Source organism: Peromyscus maniculatus, chromosome 1 (assembly GCF_049852395.1).
Source record: "Peromyscus maniculatus bairdii isolate BWxNUB_F1_BW_parent chromosome 1, HU_Pman_BW_mat_3.1, whole genome shotgun sequence".
NCBI classification, from domain to species: Eukaryota; Metazoa; Chordata; class Mammalia; order Rodentia; family Cricetidae; genus Peromyscus; species Peromyscus maniculatus.
In genome coordinates this window covers 30,082,854-30,100,533 of record NC_134852.1, presented here as the reverse complement: position 1 = coordinate 30,100,533, position 17,680 = coordinate 30,082,854, and the positions used below count along the sequence as shown (strand labels likewise).

Genomic DNA, 17,680 nt, shown 5'->3' with positions numbered 1-17,680 from the left:
GGGTGCCAAGAGTTTAGTTGTAGGGAGCTGGAGAGAGGGACAGAACAGGGAACACAGGGGACATCTGGACCACTCTACAGAGGTGGATGCTTCAACCCTAGGGACTCCGCTGAGCCTGGTGACATTGTCAGTCATCTCTTGGTAGGCTGAGGCAGGAGGACCACCTGAGTTCAAGGCCAACCTGAGCTACATGACTAGACCTTGTTTTTTTGTTTTTTGAAGACAGGGTTTCTCTGTGTAGCTTTGCGCCTTTCCTGGATCTCGCTATGTAGCTCAGGCTGGCCTCAAACTCACAGAGATCTGCCTGCCTCTGCCTCCCGAGTGCTGGGATTAAAGGTGTGTGCCACCACCGCCCGGCTCTAGATCTTGTCTTATGTGTATGAATGTTTTGCTTGCATTTATGTGTAGATACCTGGTGCCCACAGTAGTCAGAACAGGGCTTCTCAAATCCTCTGGAAGCAGAGTTATGGATGGTTGTAAGCCACTATGTGGGTGCTGGGAATCAAACCTGGGTCCTCAGCAAGAGCAACCATCTGTCCTGTCGGGTGGGAGAGACCTTGTCTTGGGGCTGGGGGCCTGAAGCGATGGCTCAGGAGTTAACAGAGCCTGCTGCCCTTGCGGAGGACTGGATTCGGCAGACGTACACATAACTAACAAAGAGCCAGTGGCCCTTGCTCCTTCCACTGGGGTCTCGGCCCCACCTCGGTCTGCAGTCCTGGGTGCAGAGTCCAGGCCCGAGTGCAGCCTCAGATGCTACAGATACAACCAGGAGGCGGCAGGGTGAGGCTGCGTTCGCCGGGCCCTGCTGGGCCGAGGGCAGCCCCAGACTTGCTGGCTGGCAGAGCCCGTGAGCGGGGCCAGGTGTTCAGGGTGGGGTGGGTGCAGAGGGACATGCACAGGTCTGTTCCCATGTAAAGAACTTTATTGAGCACTCGCCATCCGGGTGACAGAGGCCTTAATGTCCCTCCATGCCCATCCTGGAGTCACTGGATGGTTTTGCCTCCTGGGACCCTCCAGTTCCTTCCATTCCCTCATCTGAAGCACGCGATCACCTCAGAGCCTGTGAACTCCAGCTTCAAAGCCACCTGCAAAGGTGACCAGCTGGACGGGGCCAAGGTACCAGTCTCCTGAGGCTGGGGTCAGGCAGGGCAGGCCTGGGGTCCTCAGGACTTCTGGATCACCACCTGGAACTTACCTGGAAGGGAAGGGCCACCCTGAACTGGGGCTGGGACAGGAAGCCTGTCAGCAGGCTGGCTGTTCACCTGAACCAACAGCCTGGGGCGCCTTGGAGTGGGTCGCGGGGTTACCACCCCCACCCAACTGGCCTGCATCCCAGATCATGGAGGAGCCCAGAGACGGGTGGCTGAACATGTAGGAGGCAGGAGGGCTGGCCTGAGCTCCTGACATGTCCTGCTCATTCACCGCAGGTCCCCACAGTGCCAAGGAGGGGGTGGCAGCTGCTCACTGGGGGGGGGGGGGGGGGCAGGGCTCAGGCCCAGCAGTGCCCTATGGGGTCACGATAACAGCAGATGGGTGGTGAGTTGCCACTCCTCAAAGCCTTTGGGAGCTTGACCAGGGTGTCAAAGATGTCCCACTGGGTCCTCTGCTAGCCTCTACCCTTAGAGGCACCCCAGGGACACAAACTGGGTACATGGATGTGCTCACGCTAGTGGTCTCTGGGCCTCAAATTCCATGTCAGATGTGGTTTGATAATCTGGTTTCCCTTCCCAAGACTGATGAGGGACCCATCAGGGATGGGGAAGCCCCAAAGCCTACACCACAGTTAAGGGATGCAAAGCACCCCTCCCCCAGTGACTTACAGGCGGGCAGGGCAGCCACAGAGGCGGTGACCAGGCTCTGGAAGCCCAGCGTATGGAGGGCGCCGCACAGAAGGCCGCAGGTGAAGGCCAGGAACTAGGATGGGGACACAGACCACTGTGGGAAGAGGGGAGGCCAGGCCCGAGCCCCAGGAGAGGCCTAGCAGGGGGTGGGCAGATAGGCGTGTCCTGTACCGCCCCCAATACCTTGGGAGCTTCCTCCAGATACTGTGACCCCGAGCCCATGGTGACGAGGAGGGGGAAGCTGTTGTCCTGCAGCACGTAGGTCCCCTGGTGACAGAAAAGAGGGGACGGGCTGGGCACGGACCAGGGAAGGACCCCAGTCCCCAATCCTGCAGAGCTGCCGGGCCTGGGTACCCAGGAGTGCCAGGAGAGGCCGATGCCCTGGGCCAGGAAGCAGTGACAGGGAGTGGGCGTGGCGTGGGTGTTCACGGGGACTACCACAGCCTGGGACAAGAATCATCATGTCGAGGCCACCAGCTGCCTGGGGAGGGCTCACTCCTGACAGGCGGGCTGAAGTTGCAGAAATGGCCTTGACACACCCCACCGCAGCCCTGGCTTCCCCGAGGGGCTCCAAGGAGAAGGGGCAGATGATGATGATGGCAATCTACGGCTCTTGCCTCCCAAGTCCTGGGGGGGGGGCACACTGTGGCATTCTCTTGTGGGGTCGCCACTGCCCCCAACCTGGAGGCCAGGTGCTGGGGCTGAGCCAGGCCAGCTCACACCCACCTGGTGGTTGGTGCGGAGTCCGTCCATGTGCTTTTGGAACGTGGCAGCCCACAGGTCTTTGCACAGGAACTTGAGAGCGTCCAGCTCCTCTCTAAAGGCCAGCGTCTCGCGGGGCAGCCTGGATGAGGATGTGGAATGAAGCCAGGCCCATCCAGTACCTGTGTGGGCCCACGAAAGCTTCCCCACCCTCGGTCTTGACAGCAGGAACCCCAGCATCGGCCTGCCCACCCTCCCGGCAGCAGCGGAAGGCAGGTGGGGCTGCCTCTCACCTCTCGCCCAGAGCCTGGCCCACGCGGAAGCCCAGGCCCTCCAGGACCGACAGGCTCTTCTTCTTTCCCTAGAAGGCCAGGAAAGGGAGGCTCAGGGGACGCTGCGCAGGTTTCTCTCCTTGGCCAGGAAAGCTCAGCTTCCAGATCCTTCTATCTGATCCTGGTCTTCTGACCAGGTAGAGTCCCTGAGCCCAGCCCTCTTGTCTGTCCCATGTGAGGTTGGGGCCAAGTTCACCGAGATCATCAGTGGCTGGCACAAACACCCAACCGGAGAAGGGGGGTTGGGCTGAGCAGGCATGCTGTTCCAGGTGCTCAACCTTGGGGAGCCAAGGCAGGCTGCACTCCAGGGGTGGAACCGGGCTCCGAAGGGTTAAGAAGCTGCCCTAGGCCACTGTAGACCTGTCATGGAAGGCTGAGGCGGGAAGGTCAACCGTGCGCCTGAACTACAGAGTATGTTCACGGCCAGTGTGGGAAACTTGGCCGAACTCTATCTTGAGAAAAAAATTCAAGGCAGGTGTGGTGGGGTACTCCTATAGTCCCCAAACTTGGGGAGCAGAGGTGTGAGGACCAGGAGCATGGGGTCATCCTCAACCACAGTGAGCTGAAACCAGCCTGGGCTAACTGAGGCCGTCTCCCACAGTTACAGAAGAGGGTTAGGGGCGAGGCTCACCAGGAAGGGGGGCTTGAGACCTTGTATCCAATCTCACCTCAACACACCAATCACGGTGCCAGCTCAGTGCAGGGGGCCTGGGTGAAGGGCATCTACGTTTCAAATCCAGGTCTTAGCCAGGCATGGCAGTGCCACCTATGAACCCAGCACTTGGGGGGCAGAGGCACAAGAATCACAAACCTGAGGCCAGCTGGGCTATATCCCTGTCTCAGACGCCGCCCCCAAAAGCTGGGCATGAAAGTGCACACCCTTTCACCCTTTTTTTTTTTTTTTTGAGACATAGTTTCTCTGTGTAGCCCTGGCTGTCCTGGAACTCGCTCTGTAGACCAGGCTGGCCTCAAACTCCACCACCCAGCAACAGTGCACACCTTTAATCCCAGCACTCTGCAGGCAGAGGTGGGTGGATCTCTGTGAGTTCAGGGCCAGCCTGGTCCACATAGTGAGTTCCAGAATAGCCAGAGCTACATAATAGAGAGACCTTGTCTCAAAAACAAAACAAAACAAAAACAAAATATAAAGAATAAAAACAAAACGGAACATCAAAGCAAGCCAGCAGAATAGCTCAGTGGGTAAGGTGCTGGATGCCAAGACTGACGACCTGAGTTACGTCCTGGGGTCTCACAGGGAAGGAGGGAACTGACTACCTGTAGCTGTTCTCTGACCAGGTACAGTGGTGCACGCCTTTAATCCCAGCACTCGGGAGGCAGAGGCAGCCGGATCTGAGTTCAAGGCCAGCCCGGTCTGCAGAGCAAGACTGTTTCAAAACCAACAAGCTGTGTGTGAGCTTCACACTCATGCCATGGCCTGCTCCTTACAAAATAAATAAATGTAGCAGGAACACACCACTGAGCAGCCAGGCCTCACCCAAACGGGCAGAGATGACACACCTTCCCACAGGAGGGGGGGGGGCTCTGCTGGCTTCCTCCGGCACAGCCTAGGAAGAGAGGCCGTGGTGGCGGATCAGACATGCCGAAGAGAGATGCTGCTGACCTGCAGGGTGGCGTGCGGGAGATCCTGTCACATCTGTCACCCTTGGGCTGGTATTGCACCCTCACACTTCCCGAAGGTGGAGGGACCAGGGAGATGGGGTGGCACAGAATGTCTGTGCCTCAGTTTCTTTTTGCATGAAAGGAAGGTCGCCTTAGCAGCAGTCCCCTGGGATCCTTAGCGGTGAGAGAAGGGGCCAGGGGCATTCAAACCACAGATCAACCTCTTAAGCCTTACTCTGGCACCCTGCACATGGGGTGTGCATCTGTGTCCATCTGTGTCCAGGTTACCTGGAGCAGAACCCTGTAAAGGAGGTGGCTATGTTCCAAAGTTCCAGAACCTAGAATAGCCCGGTGGTTGGCCAGCCTGGGGACCCTGGTGGCCACTGTTCCCCTCAATTCCTGGAGGCAGAGCCAGCTCTACTGTTAAGGAATAAATGTGTCCCTGCTCAGGAGTCCCTAGGGTTACAAGGAACGTCCCCCCCTCTGTGGCTCAGGCTTCCTGGTTGCAGACACAGGGCGGGCCCACCAGCCGAGCTGGGATGGGGAGGGGTCAGAGGGGTCGCTAGCAAGCTCAAGTTTTCCTTTCACAAACGTCACACTCCCAGGGATGGACAGCCTGGATGTGTGACCTAGATACAGTGGCCTCAGTTACCCACATGTGCAATGAGGCTCAAGGCCATACCCACTCAGTGATGGTGACAGACACAGCTGTTGTCACTCTGGCTTCCCTCTGCCTGTCCCTGGGCAAGGGTCAATTAAGTCGCTGCTGACCTGAACAGACCGGAGTGGCTGGGTCACGGATTCAGGGGCGAGGTGTTGTGGGATAGTTGTACACTGTGTGAAGACACATTGCTGTGATTGATTTAATAAAGAGCTGATCGGCCAATAGTCAGACAGGAGGTGGAGGCGGGACTTCTGGGCAGAGAGGACATAAGGAGATAATAGAGGCGTGCGTGGAGGATGCTCGGAGACACAGAGGAAGCAGGATGGGCTGTACATGACAGAACCTAGATTAATAGAAATGGGCCCATTTAAGTGATAAGAGCTGGTTGAAAAGAAGCCTAAATTAAGCCTAAGCTTTTATAATTCATAAAAAGTCTCCATGTAGGATGGATCTCTGTGAGTTCGAGGCCAGCCTGGTCTCCAAAGCGAGTTCCAGGAAAGGCACAAAGCTACACAGAGAAACCCTGTCTTGGGGGAAAAAAAAAAGTCTCCGTGTCATTATTTGGGAGCTGGCTGATGGGACAGAGAAAGACATTTGGCGCCCACACAAAAAGAAAAGTCACAGCAGCCAGCACCGCCCCAATCGCAATCGCTGCCTGGGCCTCTCTGCTTGCGGGGACTCTGGAAAGTGGACTCCACAACTTCCCGGAGCTGGGGCCATAAATGCGCCTCTGGCAGATACCCGCTGGCACGAGGCTAGTCTCTCCGGGAACCGAGGGGGCTGGAGCCAGCGCTAGCCACCGACTAACAGTTTAGGATTGGTCTCACGGTCCAAGAAGACAACAGACCCACCGAAAGCCAGGTCCAGACACAGAAAACCGCTAAAAAGGTGTAGTATGCTTAAAACGGTGCTTAGGTGCTGGGAAAAGAAAAAAGAAAGATATAGACATATACAGTCATAGGAAAAATAGTTTAAAAATACAAAAGTAAAATCTTTAAAGAGGGAGTAAAGTAATATTTTAAAAAGCCACATAAGGATGGAAAATATTTTAAAACAGGGAGTTTGGACCTTAAATGGTGCTTTGTTAAATTTGAATTTTTTTAATGCTCATGTACACAAAATAAGAGCTGCTGAGAGACATTGGATTATGGAAACTGCTACATTAAACCAACCTATATAGTTTAAGAATGTCTTCAAAATGGAAGTAAAAAAAAATCTTATGTTGAGGGAGAGGTTATGCCTTTGTTTCCACAGGAAACAAAAAGTTATGGCTCTTCAAAATTAATAAAGATCAAATTTGATTGAGAAAGGCCCCCTGAAAATCTTGGCCACAGACATAAAAAAGAACCAAGAAAGACTCCAAGACAGGTGACAGATATGCTGATCCCTCGACAAGGGAACAGCTTTGAGACTGGATGAGACATGATAAATACTGTTGGCTACAGAGTCCTCGTGACTTATTATACATGCCATACTTTCATATGGCATGGATGGAGATTTATATTACAGTTCGGTTATGCAGGCCAAATGGACTTAGAAAGTTGACAGATGCCTTTATCTGCTCAAACATAGAACAAAAATCATCTTTTTTTTTTTTTTTTGGGGGGGGTTTTCGAGACAGGGTTTCTCTGTGTAGCTTTGCGCCTTTCCTGGAACTCACTTGGTAGCCCAGGCTGGCCTCGAACTCACAGAGATCCGCCTGGCTCTGCCTCCCGAGTGCTGGGATTAAAGGCGTGCGCCACCACCGCCCGGCACAAAAATCATCTTTAACCGACATGCACACCACACATTCCACACTTGTGCTAATGCAGACGTATGTGTTACCTTTGAAAGTTTGTGTTTTCAGAATAAAAGGACCAGACATCAGTGAAGACAAGCAGCCCAGGCGATCCAGCCTCTCAGAATGCTGGATCTCAGAATCTGTTGTAGTTTCCTCAAATCTCTACATCCACAACAACTTCAAAGCTGCTAGCTGAGATGGTCCAGCCTCACAGACTGTCCAGCCAGGACTTCAGATAAGCCCTGCACTTTCCCACCAATGCGACGGGACAACAGTTAGCTCTCCCAGGACTTGGACATTATCACCATTGTCTCAGGGTCCCATAAAGATGCCATCACCTCAAACAACAGGAAACAGTCTAGAGAACACAGTGCCCACATTCCCAAGAGGTGGAGTGGGTGGTTTTTGGTCATTTGGTGGGTTATAGATGTTTGTCATCATTTGGGGGTGTTGGTTACAAGTTGTTATTGGTAATGATCAGGAAAAAGCTGAACAAAGGAGATTAGATTCAGGGATCTCAGTCTGAAAAGAAAAAGAGGGGTTATAGAAATGATAGGATAAAAGGGTAGATTATTGAATCTACTTTCAAACTAAAAAAGCAACTACTAGTCTCAGCTATTTTACATTGGTATGAATTTTTGTATATTGATGCAAATTTAAGGTTATTATTGTTTATGTATATATGTTTCTACTTACTTTAAGGTATTGTACCTATGTAGGTCATTTAAAAATGCAACATAAAGTTCTAGTCCTTAAAAACTATTATTATAATGCTGGGTGGTAGTGGCCCATGCCTTTAATCCTAGTACTTGGAAAGCAGAGGCAGGCAGCTCTCTATGAGTTTGAGGCCAGCCTGGTCTACAGAGAGTTCCAGTACAGCCAGAGCAACAGAGAAACCCTGTCTCAAAAAACCAAAAGAAAAATATTATAAGCCATTCACGACAATTAAGAAATACAGGTTAGTAGTTAGTCATCTATAACAATCAAACTTGTAGACATGTTAAGTATGTTTTCGAGGTCAAATAGAGATATATTTTATATAGACAGATGCTCTTCAAATACTTCAGAGATGTAAAGCATATGACATTTAAAATGGTTTAGTAACATAAAGCTTTTCATGACAGTGAGACGTATCTGCTCATAGTAGCACCAATTTACGTCATAAAATGATCATGGGCATCGAAGAACCTCCATATGGAGCTTGCTTTCACTGTGGCAAAATTAGTCATTGGGCATAGAAACTGTCCTTGCCTCAACTGCTGACAGTTACTGTCCAAACTGAACAAGAAGGACACAAAGGTGACTGCAAACTTTGCCAAGACAAGGCAGGACAGTCCTTCAAAATTCCTGCTCCACAGAAGTCTGTCAGATATTCTAGGTCTGCAGGCTGAAGATGGTGCCCAATGGTGCAGAGGCAGATGTCCAGGCAGCCAGATGTCTGTCATTTCTAAAGTTATGGAACTTGTTTGCTCTGCACTTCCTGTTTACTCAGGTAATAGTATATCCTTCTTGGGCCTCTGATGGGGTTGAAGACTAGAGAGTTACAGTTTCCACTGTTAACAAATTCAGAAAAAAAAGGCTTACATAAGAGGTACAGGGCTGGAGAGATGGCTCAGTGGTTAAGAGCACTGGCTGCTCTCCCAGAGGACCCGGGTTCAATTCCCAGCAACCACATGGTGGCTCACAACCATCTGTAATGGGATCTGGTGCCCTCTTCTGGCCTGCAGGGAAACATGCAGGCAGAACACTGTATACATAATAAATAAATAAATCTTTAAAAAAAGAGATATAAAGTGTTTAAGTTTGAAAGACATAAAAGCTTAAATTGTTTATCTAAAAAATGTTTTGAGATTTAAAAGATAGTTGTAGGATGGAAAGTTATGACAGAAAATGGTTTAGGTATAAAACTTTAATTCATCAAGATAAGATAGATAATAGAGTATTTTCTCTGAATATGCAAAATATAAATGGACTGAACATCGTGAATGTAATTCTTACCTGATAATTGTTCTCACTGTATATAATTTTACTATGTTAAGAGTTAAAACCTGGGCTGGAGAGAGGGCTCAGAGATTAAGAGCACTGACTGCTCTTCCAGAGGTCCTGAGTTCAATTCCCAGCAACCACATGGTGACTCACAACCATCTGTAATGGGATCTGGTGCCCTCTTCTGGTCTGCAGATATACACGCTGTAAACATAATAAATAAATAAATCTTGGGAAAAAAAGTTAAAACCTTTCTTCTTTACTTAGACAAAAAGAGGGAAATGTTGTGGGATATTTGTACACTGTGTGAAGATATATTGCTGTGATTGGTTCAATAAAGAGCTGAATGGCCAATAGCTACACAGGAGGTATAGGTGGGACGTCCAAGCAGAGAGAGGAAGTAGGAGGAGATAATTGAGGTGCAGAGGATACTTGGGCATTGAAATTTCCTCAGGGGTCCTGCCCTGAGATTTCTCTTAGAGTCCTGGGGAAGACGCTATGAATGGCCAGAGGTAATCTGAGGGAAAAGAATCTAAGTATGCTGAGCTCTGTCATCCATCTCCTTTATTCCTCTGAGATTAAAGTCTATCTACACAGCTTCAATCCTATGCTTATATTTAGCTCCTCTGGGTCCAGTCCCTTCTCCCCTGTCCTCTCACAGCTCTCTTTTCTGCCCCAACCTCTTCATCCTCATTCTTTTCCATCTCGGTTCCTTCCCCTCCATTTCCCGGCACTGGTCTCTGTCTCACCAGCAGCCTGACTCTTCCAATACCAAGCAAAGCTTCCAAGCTCCCTACCAGAGCAGTGATAGCCAGCTTCATCTGCAACCCAAAAGGGGAGTGAATGGAGGTGAGTGGATAAGGCCTGGAATAAGTCAGAAGGGGAACTTATGTGCTCAAAATACATTCTTACAAGTGGCTAGGTGAAATGTATGAGTCTATAATAAATGTGCTCAAACTACAATCTTACAGGTGGTTAGATAAAAGATTCTATAAGTCACTAAAATAAAACCGCCATATACCTGCAGGGCGGGGTAACTTCACTGGCAGCTAGGAAACCTGTCTCAAAGCTACACTGCACCTGGTATGCAAAAAACCCTTTTGTTCTGACTCAATTGCTCTGGAATGCCATTTAGGCTGGGAGAGAGGAGGGTCTGAACTTCATTTGCACAAGACACAAAGCTGTGTGCCTGTCTCCTAGGCAGTGTCTCTGGAAGGGTGTTTACGTTATGTTAGGAGAGAGATTGTTTGCCATTTTTAACCTAGAATGCTAGGGAAGAATTTCAGGTAAAATACACTGTTAAAAGTTCTTGGGGAAGTTATGAGCGCACAAGAAATCCATAGCAGGAAACAGCTGATAAATTAAAAAGCCGAGTAACACCAAATGTTCCTTGATATTTGACTTCCCCTCCAGAAGGATTCCTTGATCCTTCTAGATATAGCTTTATCATATAGAGCTGAATCTCTATTTCATATCCCTGTGGCCCGTAGCACTCAAGGAGACAGGGAGGAAGCAGGGCAGGTGTTAATGTGGCAGAACACAGATGAATAGAAACGGGTTAACTTAAGTTATAAGAGCTGGTTAAAAACAAGCCTAAGCCGGGCGGTGGTGGTGCACACCTTTAATCCCAGCACTCAGGAGGCAGAGGCAGGAGGATCTCTGTGAGTTCAAGGCCAGCTCAGTCTACAGAGTGAGTTCCAGGACAGGCACAAAGCTACAGAGAAACCCTGTCTCAAGAAAAAAACAAAACAAACAAACAAACAAAAAACAAAAAACAAGCCTAAGCTAAGGCCAGCCTTTGTGAGCTGAGCTGATGGCCCAAAGAAAATCCGACTACAGTGAGGAGACAACAGACAGCAGGGGAAGGGCAGGAAAGATGGTCAGAGGAGAAGCCGGCACCACAGCTGTCTCACCAGACACGGAGATGGCAGAGCTTTGCCATTGTGAGTCTCTTACTCTCCTGGAGGAGACAAAGCAGGGGCTCTCTCTATTGCCCCTGTGAACAGACGGAGCCTGGCCACTCAGCAGTTAGAAAGAACAGGAGGTGCAGGACACAAAGGACGCGGGGAAAGATGTGGTCAGCACCGGGACAAGCGACACTGTACACAGCCAAGAGCAGCTGGGTCAGGCAGACCCCTACCCCACACAGTTCTGGAGCTGAGGGACTGAGTTTCTGTTTCAACTGTCCCCAGAGACTGCGCAGCTTCCCAAACAAGGACCTCCTTCCAAAACCCCAGTCCTGAAAACCAAGGTAAGTTGTCTGTCTCGGGCGCTGTTCTAAGACCTGACCACTTAACCTCCCCAGATAGACTGCAAGTCCTTCTGATGAGATGGAGTGTGTGCACAAGCCCACACACTCCTCCACAGACCTTGCTTTATTTTGTTGTGCTGAGGATGGAACCTAGACCCTCACTGGGGGGTTCTAGGCAGGGGCTCCACCACTGAGCCACACCCCCAGCCCCTCACTGGGGGATTCTAGGCAGGGGCTCTACCACTGAGCCACACCCCAGCCCCTCACTGGGGGATTCTAGGCAGGGGCTCTACCACTGAGCCACACCCCAGTCCCTCACTGGGGGATTCTAGGCAGGGGCTCTACCACTGAGCCACACCCTAGCCCCTCACTGGGGGATTCTAGGCAGGGGCTCTACCACTGAGCCACACCCCAGCCCCTCACTGGGGGATTCTAGGCAGGGGCTCTACCACTGAGCCACACCCCAGCCCCTCACTGGGGGATTCTAGGCAGGAGTTCTTCCATTGAGCTATACACCCAGCCTTCTTATAGACTGTAAATCCTTTCCAGATGATTATAATGCTAATACAATGTCACTGCTATATAGTTATACCATACTGTTTAGGAAATAAAAAGTTCGTAAATAATCATTATAGATGTAATTAAAAAGAATCTGTGCTTCCAACCCCAGCACTTGGGATGTGTAGGCAGGAGGGTCACGTGTTAGAGACTAGAATAGGTGAGAGACCCTGACTCCAGGTGCCGCACCCCGGGATGCAGAGGCTGACTGTGCCACACTGGGAGCACAGCACACAAATCAGACACAGAAGGCCCAAGTCTGATCCAGAGGCGCTTTTTCCAAGTCAGAGAAGGAATAGAGAGTGAGGAAGTTTAGTTTGGAGTCTGCACACCTATTCCAGCACTTTCCAGGCAGAGAGAAGCAGGAAGGTCACCAGAAGCCAGCCTGGGCTACACAGTGAAAACCCGCCTCAAGAATTCCATGCTTAGGGGATAGGGGGGTGGGGGGCATCGGGGACGAAAAGAGAGAAAATAATAAAGAGGGCAGTCCAGTCTCTACACCAGGCCTTGAACTCCCACAAAGAACGATCCAGAGGAAGCCATGAGAGCTGCCATGTAGTTTAAAGTCAGGGAGGTTCCTGAGCCCTGATGCTCAGGCCTCACTCCCACCAACTCTATTATGTCAGCTGTGGGACCCCAGTAGGGAAACAGGGACGGCAGGAGGGGCTGCTAGAAGAAGGAGCCGGCAAGTTCACATCTCTGCAGACTCACGGAAAGCTATCTGTGAACCCTTTATTAAGAGTCAAGGTGATACAGAGCAGAGTATCTGTCTGCAAGGACCTCAGTGCAAGCAGCCTGTTCATGACTCAGACGGAGGGTCAGGCTGACCTCCCGGGATGGGGTGGAAGACCCAGGACAGCACAAAGGGACACGTAAGTGGTAGGGACTATTATGGGTGACAATACTTCAGTGATCCCAGCAACACCCTCCACATCACCGGGTGGGGTCTTTACTAACCATTGGAACAAAGCCTTACTACAAGACCCACGGTGTGCTGGGACGCAATGCGATCTGCACAGACTTTATCCCGGCTCACACCGGGCACACAAGAGTCGGGGTGCTGCCGGGGTGCGTTTTTTCTGAGGAAACCGAAGGACAGGGAGATTAAGATGTTGAGCTGCCCACAGAGTGGTGAGGCGTGTCCTCATCCGCGCCTAATGACAGCCAATTACCCTAATTACCAACGGCTCGGGCCCGGAACCGAGCGCCTTGCTCCGGGTCATCTCACTGCACCTCAGCAATGACCGGCCAGGAAGGCTCGATCGCACCCCACTTCTCCACCGAGAAGTCACCCCCGAGGCCACGGCGTGCCGCTCACCCCCGAGCCAGGGCCTGGGTCCGGGGCCCACAGCTCCGCCACCATCTCGGTGTGCAGAAACTCGAACAGCACCGCGTCCGCCATGCGCCTCCTCGCGCCCCGCGCCCCGGGACGACGCTTCCGGCTCCCATTGGTCCGCTCAGGGGGCAGAACCGGTCCTGATTGGTGCTCTGCTCCGGCCCCGCCCCCTCAGCCGGCGCGGGGAGCGCAGAAACTGGGGAACGCGGGGGCGGGGCCACCGAGCCCCTCCGTGGGCCGCGCACCTCAGCGTCTTCCGCCCTTACTTCGCTTCCCTCGCTATTTTCCGGGTCTTCGGACCTTCCTATTGGCTGAGTCTCTGATTCAAGTGACGGTCCCAGTTTAAAAAAATAAAAGATAAACAATTCATGTGTCCTACAGAATTATCCAAAATATAACATATATAATATATATATATAACGCAACAGACAACAAAATAAGAACACGGAAGCGACGTGTCCAAACGCTTTCCCATTGGCCGGACCTCGATCATGTGACCCTACGCGGAGCCACAGCCTCACTTCCGCCAGGCGTCGGATCGCTCGGGTTCGGAGCTCCGGAGACCCGGTATGGCCCTCTGGGTGTGGACTGTGGTGTCGGTGACCCCCGTTCGTGTCCCCTAGGGCGGTCGTCCTCTCTGTGTCCGGCCTCCCTGGCGCCTGCGCTGCCCGGGAGCTGCCCCGGGGGACGGGGGAGGGCGTGGGCTGTGCCCGAGGACTCCGGGCACTCCGGTTACGGAGCTCTTTAAGTTACTTTGGCAGGTATTATGTTGAGACAGGGACTCAGTGTGCAGTTCTGGACGGCCTGGGACTGTGGGAGACCAGGCTGGCCTCGAACTCACAGAGATCCGCCTGCCTCTGCCTCCCGAGTGCTGGGATTAAAGGCGTTATTGTTACTTTATATTTACTGTGCGTGCGTGTGTGTGTGCATGTGTGCGTGCGTGTGTGTGTGTGTGCATTGTGCGTGCGTGTGTGTGCATTGTGCGTGCGTGTGTGTGTGCATGTGTGTGTGCGTGTGCATGTGTGCGTGCGTGTGTGTGTGCATTGTGCGTGCGTGTGTGTGCGCGTGCGTGTGCATGTGTGCGTGTGTGTGCATTGTGCGTGCGTGTGTGTGTGTGTGCATGTGTGTGTGCGTGTGCATGTGCGCGCGTGTGCGTGCATGTATGTGTGTGTGCGTGTGCGTGCGTGTGTGCATGTGCGTGTGCATGTGTGCGGGGGGGGGGGGGGGGCGGGTGTCGAACTCACGGCCTCGGGCTTGGCTGCAAGTGCTTTTCCTCCCCTTGAAGCCACCTCGCAGGACCTAGTTCCAAAGCTTTGCTTGGCCGGTCCTCGGTGTCCCCGATGTGCGCACGAATGATACCGAGAGGCAGAATTCCCACCCGTGCGCACACCAGGGGACACCGAGGCCGAGCCGGAATTGCCTGGGGGTGGGCGGGGCTGGTGCTCCGGACCTCACGTCCCCGCGCTCCTCTTCTCCAAGCTGCGCGCCATGGCGTCGTCCCAGGGTCGGCGGCGGAGACCGGGGACGGTGGTGCCGGGGGAAGCGGCGGAGACCGACTCGGAACTGTCTGCGTCCTCGTCGGAGGAGGAGGAGCTCTACCTGGGTCCCTCGGGCCCGACGCGCGGCCGCCCCACGGGGCTCCGTGTGGCCGGGGAGGCAGCGGAGACCGACTCGGAACCGGAGCCCGAGCCCACGGCCGCGCCGGGAGACCTGCCCCCGCTCGTGGTGCAGCGCGAGGCGGCGGAGACGTGGGGCACCGAGGAGGCCCCGGTCGCGGCGCCCGCGCGCTCGCTCCTGCAGCTGCGCCTGGCCGATAGCCAGACGCGCCTGGACCACGACGTGGCGGCCGCGGTGAGCGGCGTGTACCGCCGCGCCGGCCGCGATGTGGCCGCCCTGGCCGGGAGGCTGGCGGCTGCCCAGGCCACGGGGTTGGCGGCCGCCCACAGCGTGCGCCTGGCTCGCGGGGACCTCTGCGCGCTCGCCGAGCGCCTGGACATCGTGGCTGGCTGTCGCCTGCTGCCGGACATACGAGGGGTACCGGGCATCGAGCCGGAGCAGGACCCGGGATCGAGAGCTTAGGCTGACACTGTGTGTCCTCCCCACCCTCCCACCCCGCACCCGACTCTGTCCGTGATCCCGGATCACCGCGGGCCCCCAATGCGTGGTAGCCTTTGGTTTGTGCCGACAGGAGCCGAGTCCTGGCATTTTCTTTGGTTTGGCCTGATTTTATTCGTAGCACAATTCTGGGATTCCCCAGCCCCAAAACTCGGTCCAGGTTTTGTGGACATCAACTCTGGTCTGTTTCCTCAATCACGCTTTACTCTGGGGCTAGGCTGGGCTTTGATTTCTCTAGTGAAACCTCCGTGGGTCTGGGCTGGGGCGCAGGGTGGGGGGTGGGGATCCCTCTAGTTTACATCCTCAAAGGATGCCACTGCTGACCCAAGGAGACCTTCCCACACACCCTGCAGACCACGGTGGCCAGATGTAGGAACCAAGCTAGGCCTTGGTCGGGGGCAGCGCCCCCTGGTGTTATGGTCGCTACAAGACATTCTGACCTCTGGCACTGAGGATCAAAGTTTCATTTTTGCTTGTTTGGGTCCTGACTTCACCTCCTTTGTCTTATCGCCTGGTTCCCTTTATCCCAGTCCCAAGCTGACTTGTAGGATGGAGAGGTAGGAGAGACACTCTGACGAGGCCATGAAGTCACTTCCGGGGTCTCCCCTTCTGAGCCGAGGGTGAGTGGAATGGGGATTTCTCCAGAGAAGGGTCCCAGAGGCACCTGCCTAGCTTGTGGAAGGTGAAGCTGGGCCCTGGAGAGGTGGTCGCAGCACTGACAGCCCTTGGAGCCGTCCCTAGGTGGTTCCCAACGCCTTGTTGGCAGCTCGCAGCCAGCTGTAACCTCAGCGCCAGTTTATCCAACGCCCCCTTTGGCCTTCATGGGTGCCTGCACGCTGATGCACATATCCCCCCCCCCAACACACATAAATAAAAATCTCAAGGTAAAGCTCTTAGAAAATCAGAGCCCAGGGATGGAGAGATGGCTCAGCACTTAAGAGCACTAACTGCTCTTCCAGAGGACTGGGGTTCAACTCCCAGCACCCAAATGGCAGCTCACAACTGCCTGTTACTCCAGTTCCAGGGGATCCAACACCCTCATTCATTCATGCAGGCAAAACACCAATGCACATAAAATTAAAAAAACTAAAATAGAAAAAAAAGAGAACCAGGGCCCTTCATGTTTGCCTTGATAATACACTTAGTATATTAGTATATTGTTAAACCACTTATTTTAGGGGTGCCTTGCTGGGGTACAATAGCAGCCCCTGCCCAGTAGGAGAGACATGAATAAAATCATCTATAAATAGTTCTAGGGGTTGACTTCTTTTTTTTTTTTTTTTGTTTTTTTTTTTTTTTTTTTTTTTTTTGGTTTTTTCGAGACAGGGTTTCTCTGTGTAGCTTTGCGCCTTTCCTGGAACTCACTTGGTAGCCCAGGCTGGCCTCGAACTCACAAAGATCCGCCTGCCTCTGCCTCCCGAGTGCTGGGATTAAAGGCGTGCGCCACCAACGCCCGGCGGGGTTGACTTCTTTATAGATATATTTTTGGCACTGTGAGTAGAGTCTTTTCTTTTTAAATATAGATGCTGAAGTGCATCTCTTTTTTTTTTTTAACACTTATTTATTATGTATGCAGAAGAGGGAGCCAGATTTCATTGCAGATGGTTGTGAGCCACCATGTGGGTGCTGGGAATTGAACTCAGGTCCTCTGGAAGAGCAGTCAGTGCTCTTAACCTCTGAGCCATCTCTCCAGCCCGAGTAGAGTCTTTTTTGGGGGAGGGTTTGTTTTTTTGTTGTTGTTGTTTTTGTTGTTGTTTTGTTTTTTTTGAGATAGGGTTTCTCTGTGTAGCTTTGGATTGGAGCCTTTCCTGGAACTCACTCTGTAGCCCTGACTGGCCTCGAACTCACAGAGATCCGCCTGCCTCTGCCTCCCGAGAGCAGGGATTAAAAGCGTGCGCCGCCACCACCACCTGGCTGTGAGTAGAGTCTTAAAGAATGGCATGCACTTGGGGGAGGTGTAATGGGCCCCAGGTGGCCTGGTCTTGGGAGAGGGTGATCACATGACCTCCCCAGGGACCTGAGGTGATGGCCCTGGAGGCAGTTGAAATGGGAGTGGGCTCAGGAGAAGCTGCGGGTCCCAGAACAGCATGGGCAAAGGTCCCGGTCCACAGGACAGCATGATTTCCTTAGCTCTGGGTCGCTCTGACAAACTGTCCCTAAAAGCAACTTCTAAAGAGGAAAGGCTGCTGGGCATGGTGGTGCACACACCTTTAATCCCAGCCCTGGAGAAGCAGAGTCAGGCAGATCTCTGTGAGTTCGAGGCCAGCCTGGTCTACAGAGCGAGATCCAGGAAAGGCTCCAAAACTACACAGAGAAACCCTGTCTCGAAAAACCAAAAAAAAAAAAAAAAAAAAAAGGAAAGGTTAAGGCTGGAGAGACGGCTCATAGGATAAGGTGACTGCCACCAAGGCTGATAACTAAGAACCCATAGTGGGAGGGAACCAGCCTCCAAACTCCCCTCTGGCCTCCACACACATGCTGTGACACATGTGTGT

General features: G+C 52.7%; 2 protein-coding genes across 2 annotated transcripts; one reads left to right on the top strand and one right to left on the bottom strand.

Annotated features, from left to right (window-relative positions):
* Positions 1 to 904: 904 nt before the first annotated feature.
* Trappc6a (trafficking protein particle complex subunit 6A) lies at positions 905 to 13,199 on the bottom strand. The gene is made up of 6 exons (XM_006994860.3): positions 13,053 to 13,199; positions 2,837 to 2,904; positions 2,568 to 2,685; positions 2,025 to 2,108; positions 1,821 to 1,914; positions 905 to 1,195 (listed from the first exon to the last, which is right to left on the bottom strand). Exons 1-6 carry the CDS (start codon positions 13,134 to 13,136, stop codon positions 1,164 to 1,166), a joined length of 480 nt encoding a protein of 159 aa, XP_006994922.1. The 5' UTR covers positions 13,137 to 13,199; the 3' UTR covers positions 905 to 1,163.
* A 169-nt stretch (positions 13,200 to 13,368) lies between these two features.
* On the top strand, positions 13,369 to 16,437 carry Bloc1s3 (biogenesis of lysosomal organelles complex 1 subunit 3). Its single transcript, XM_006994859.4, has 2 exons — positions 13,369 to 13,637; positions 14,550 to 16,437. Exon 2 carries the CDS (start codon positions 14,559 to 14,561, stop codon positions 15,147 to 15,149), a length of 591 nt encoding a protein of 196 aa, XP_006994921.3. The 5' UTR covers positions 13,369 to 13,637; positions 14,550 to 14,558; the 3' UTR covers positions 15,150 to 16,437.
* The last annotated feature ends 1,243 nt before the right edge of the window (positions 16,438 to 17,680 follow it).

Coding starts and splice junctions, on each gene's coding strand:
- Trappc6a (XM_006994860.3), bottom strand. CDS start 13,136: ATGGCGGACGCGGTGCTGTTCGAGTTTCTGCACACCGAGATGGTGGCG. Junction 2,905..13,052: donor ACCCAGGCCCTGGCTCGGGG/GTGAGCGGCACG, acceptor CTGGCCTTCTAG/GGAAAGAAGAAGAGCCTGTC. Junction 2,109..2,567: donor GACTCCGCACCAACCACCAG/GTGGGTGTGAGC, acceptor TTCTGTCACCAG/GGGACCTACGTGCTGCAGGA.
- Bloc1s3 (XM_006994859.4), top strand. CDS start 14,559: ATGGCGTCGTCCCAGGGTCGGCGGCGGAGACCGGGGACGGTGGTGCCG.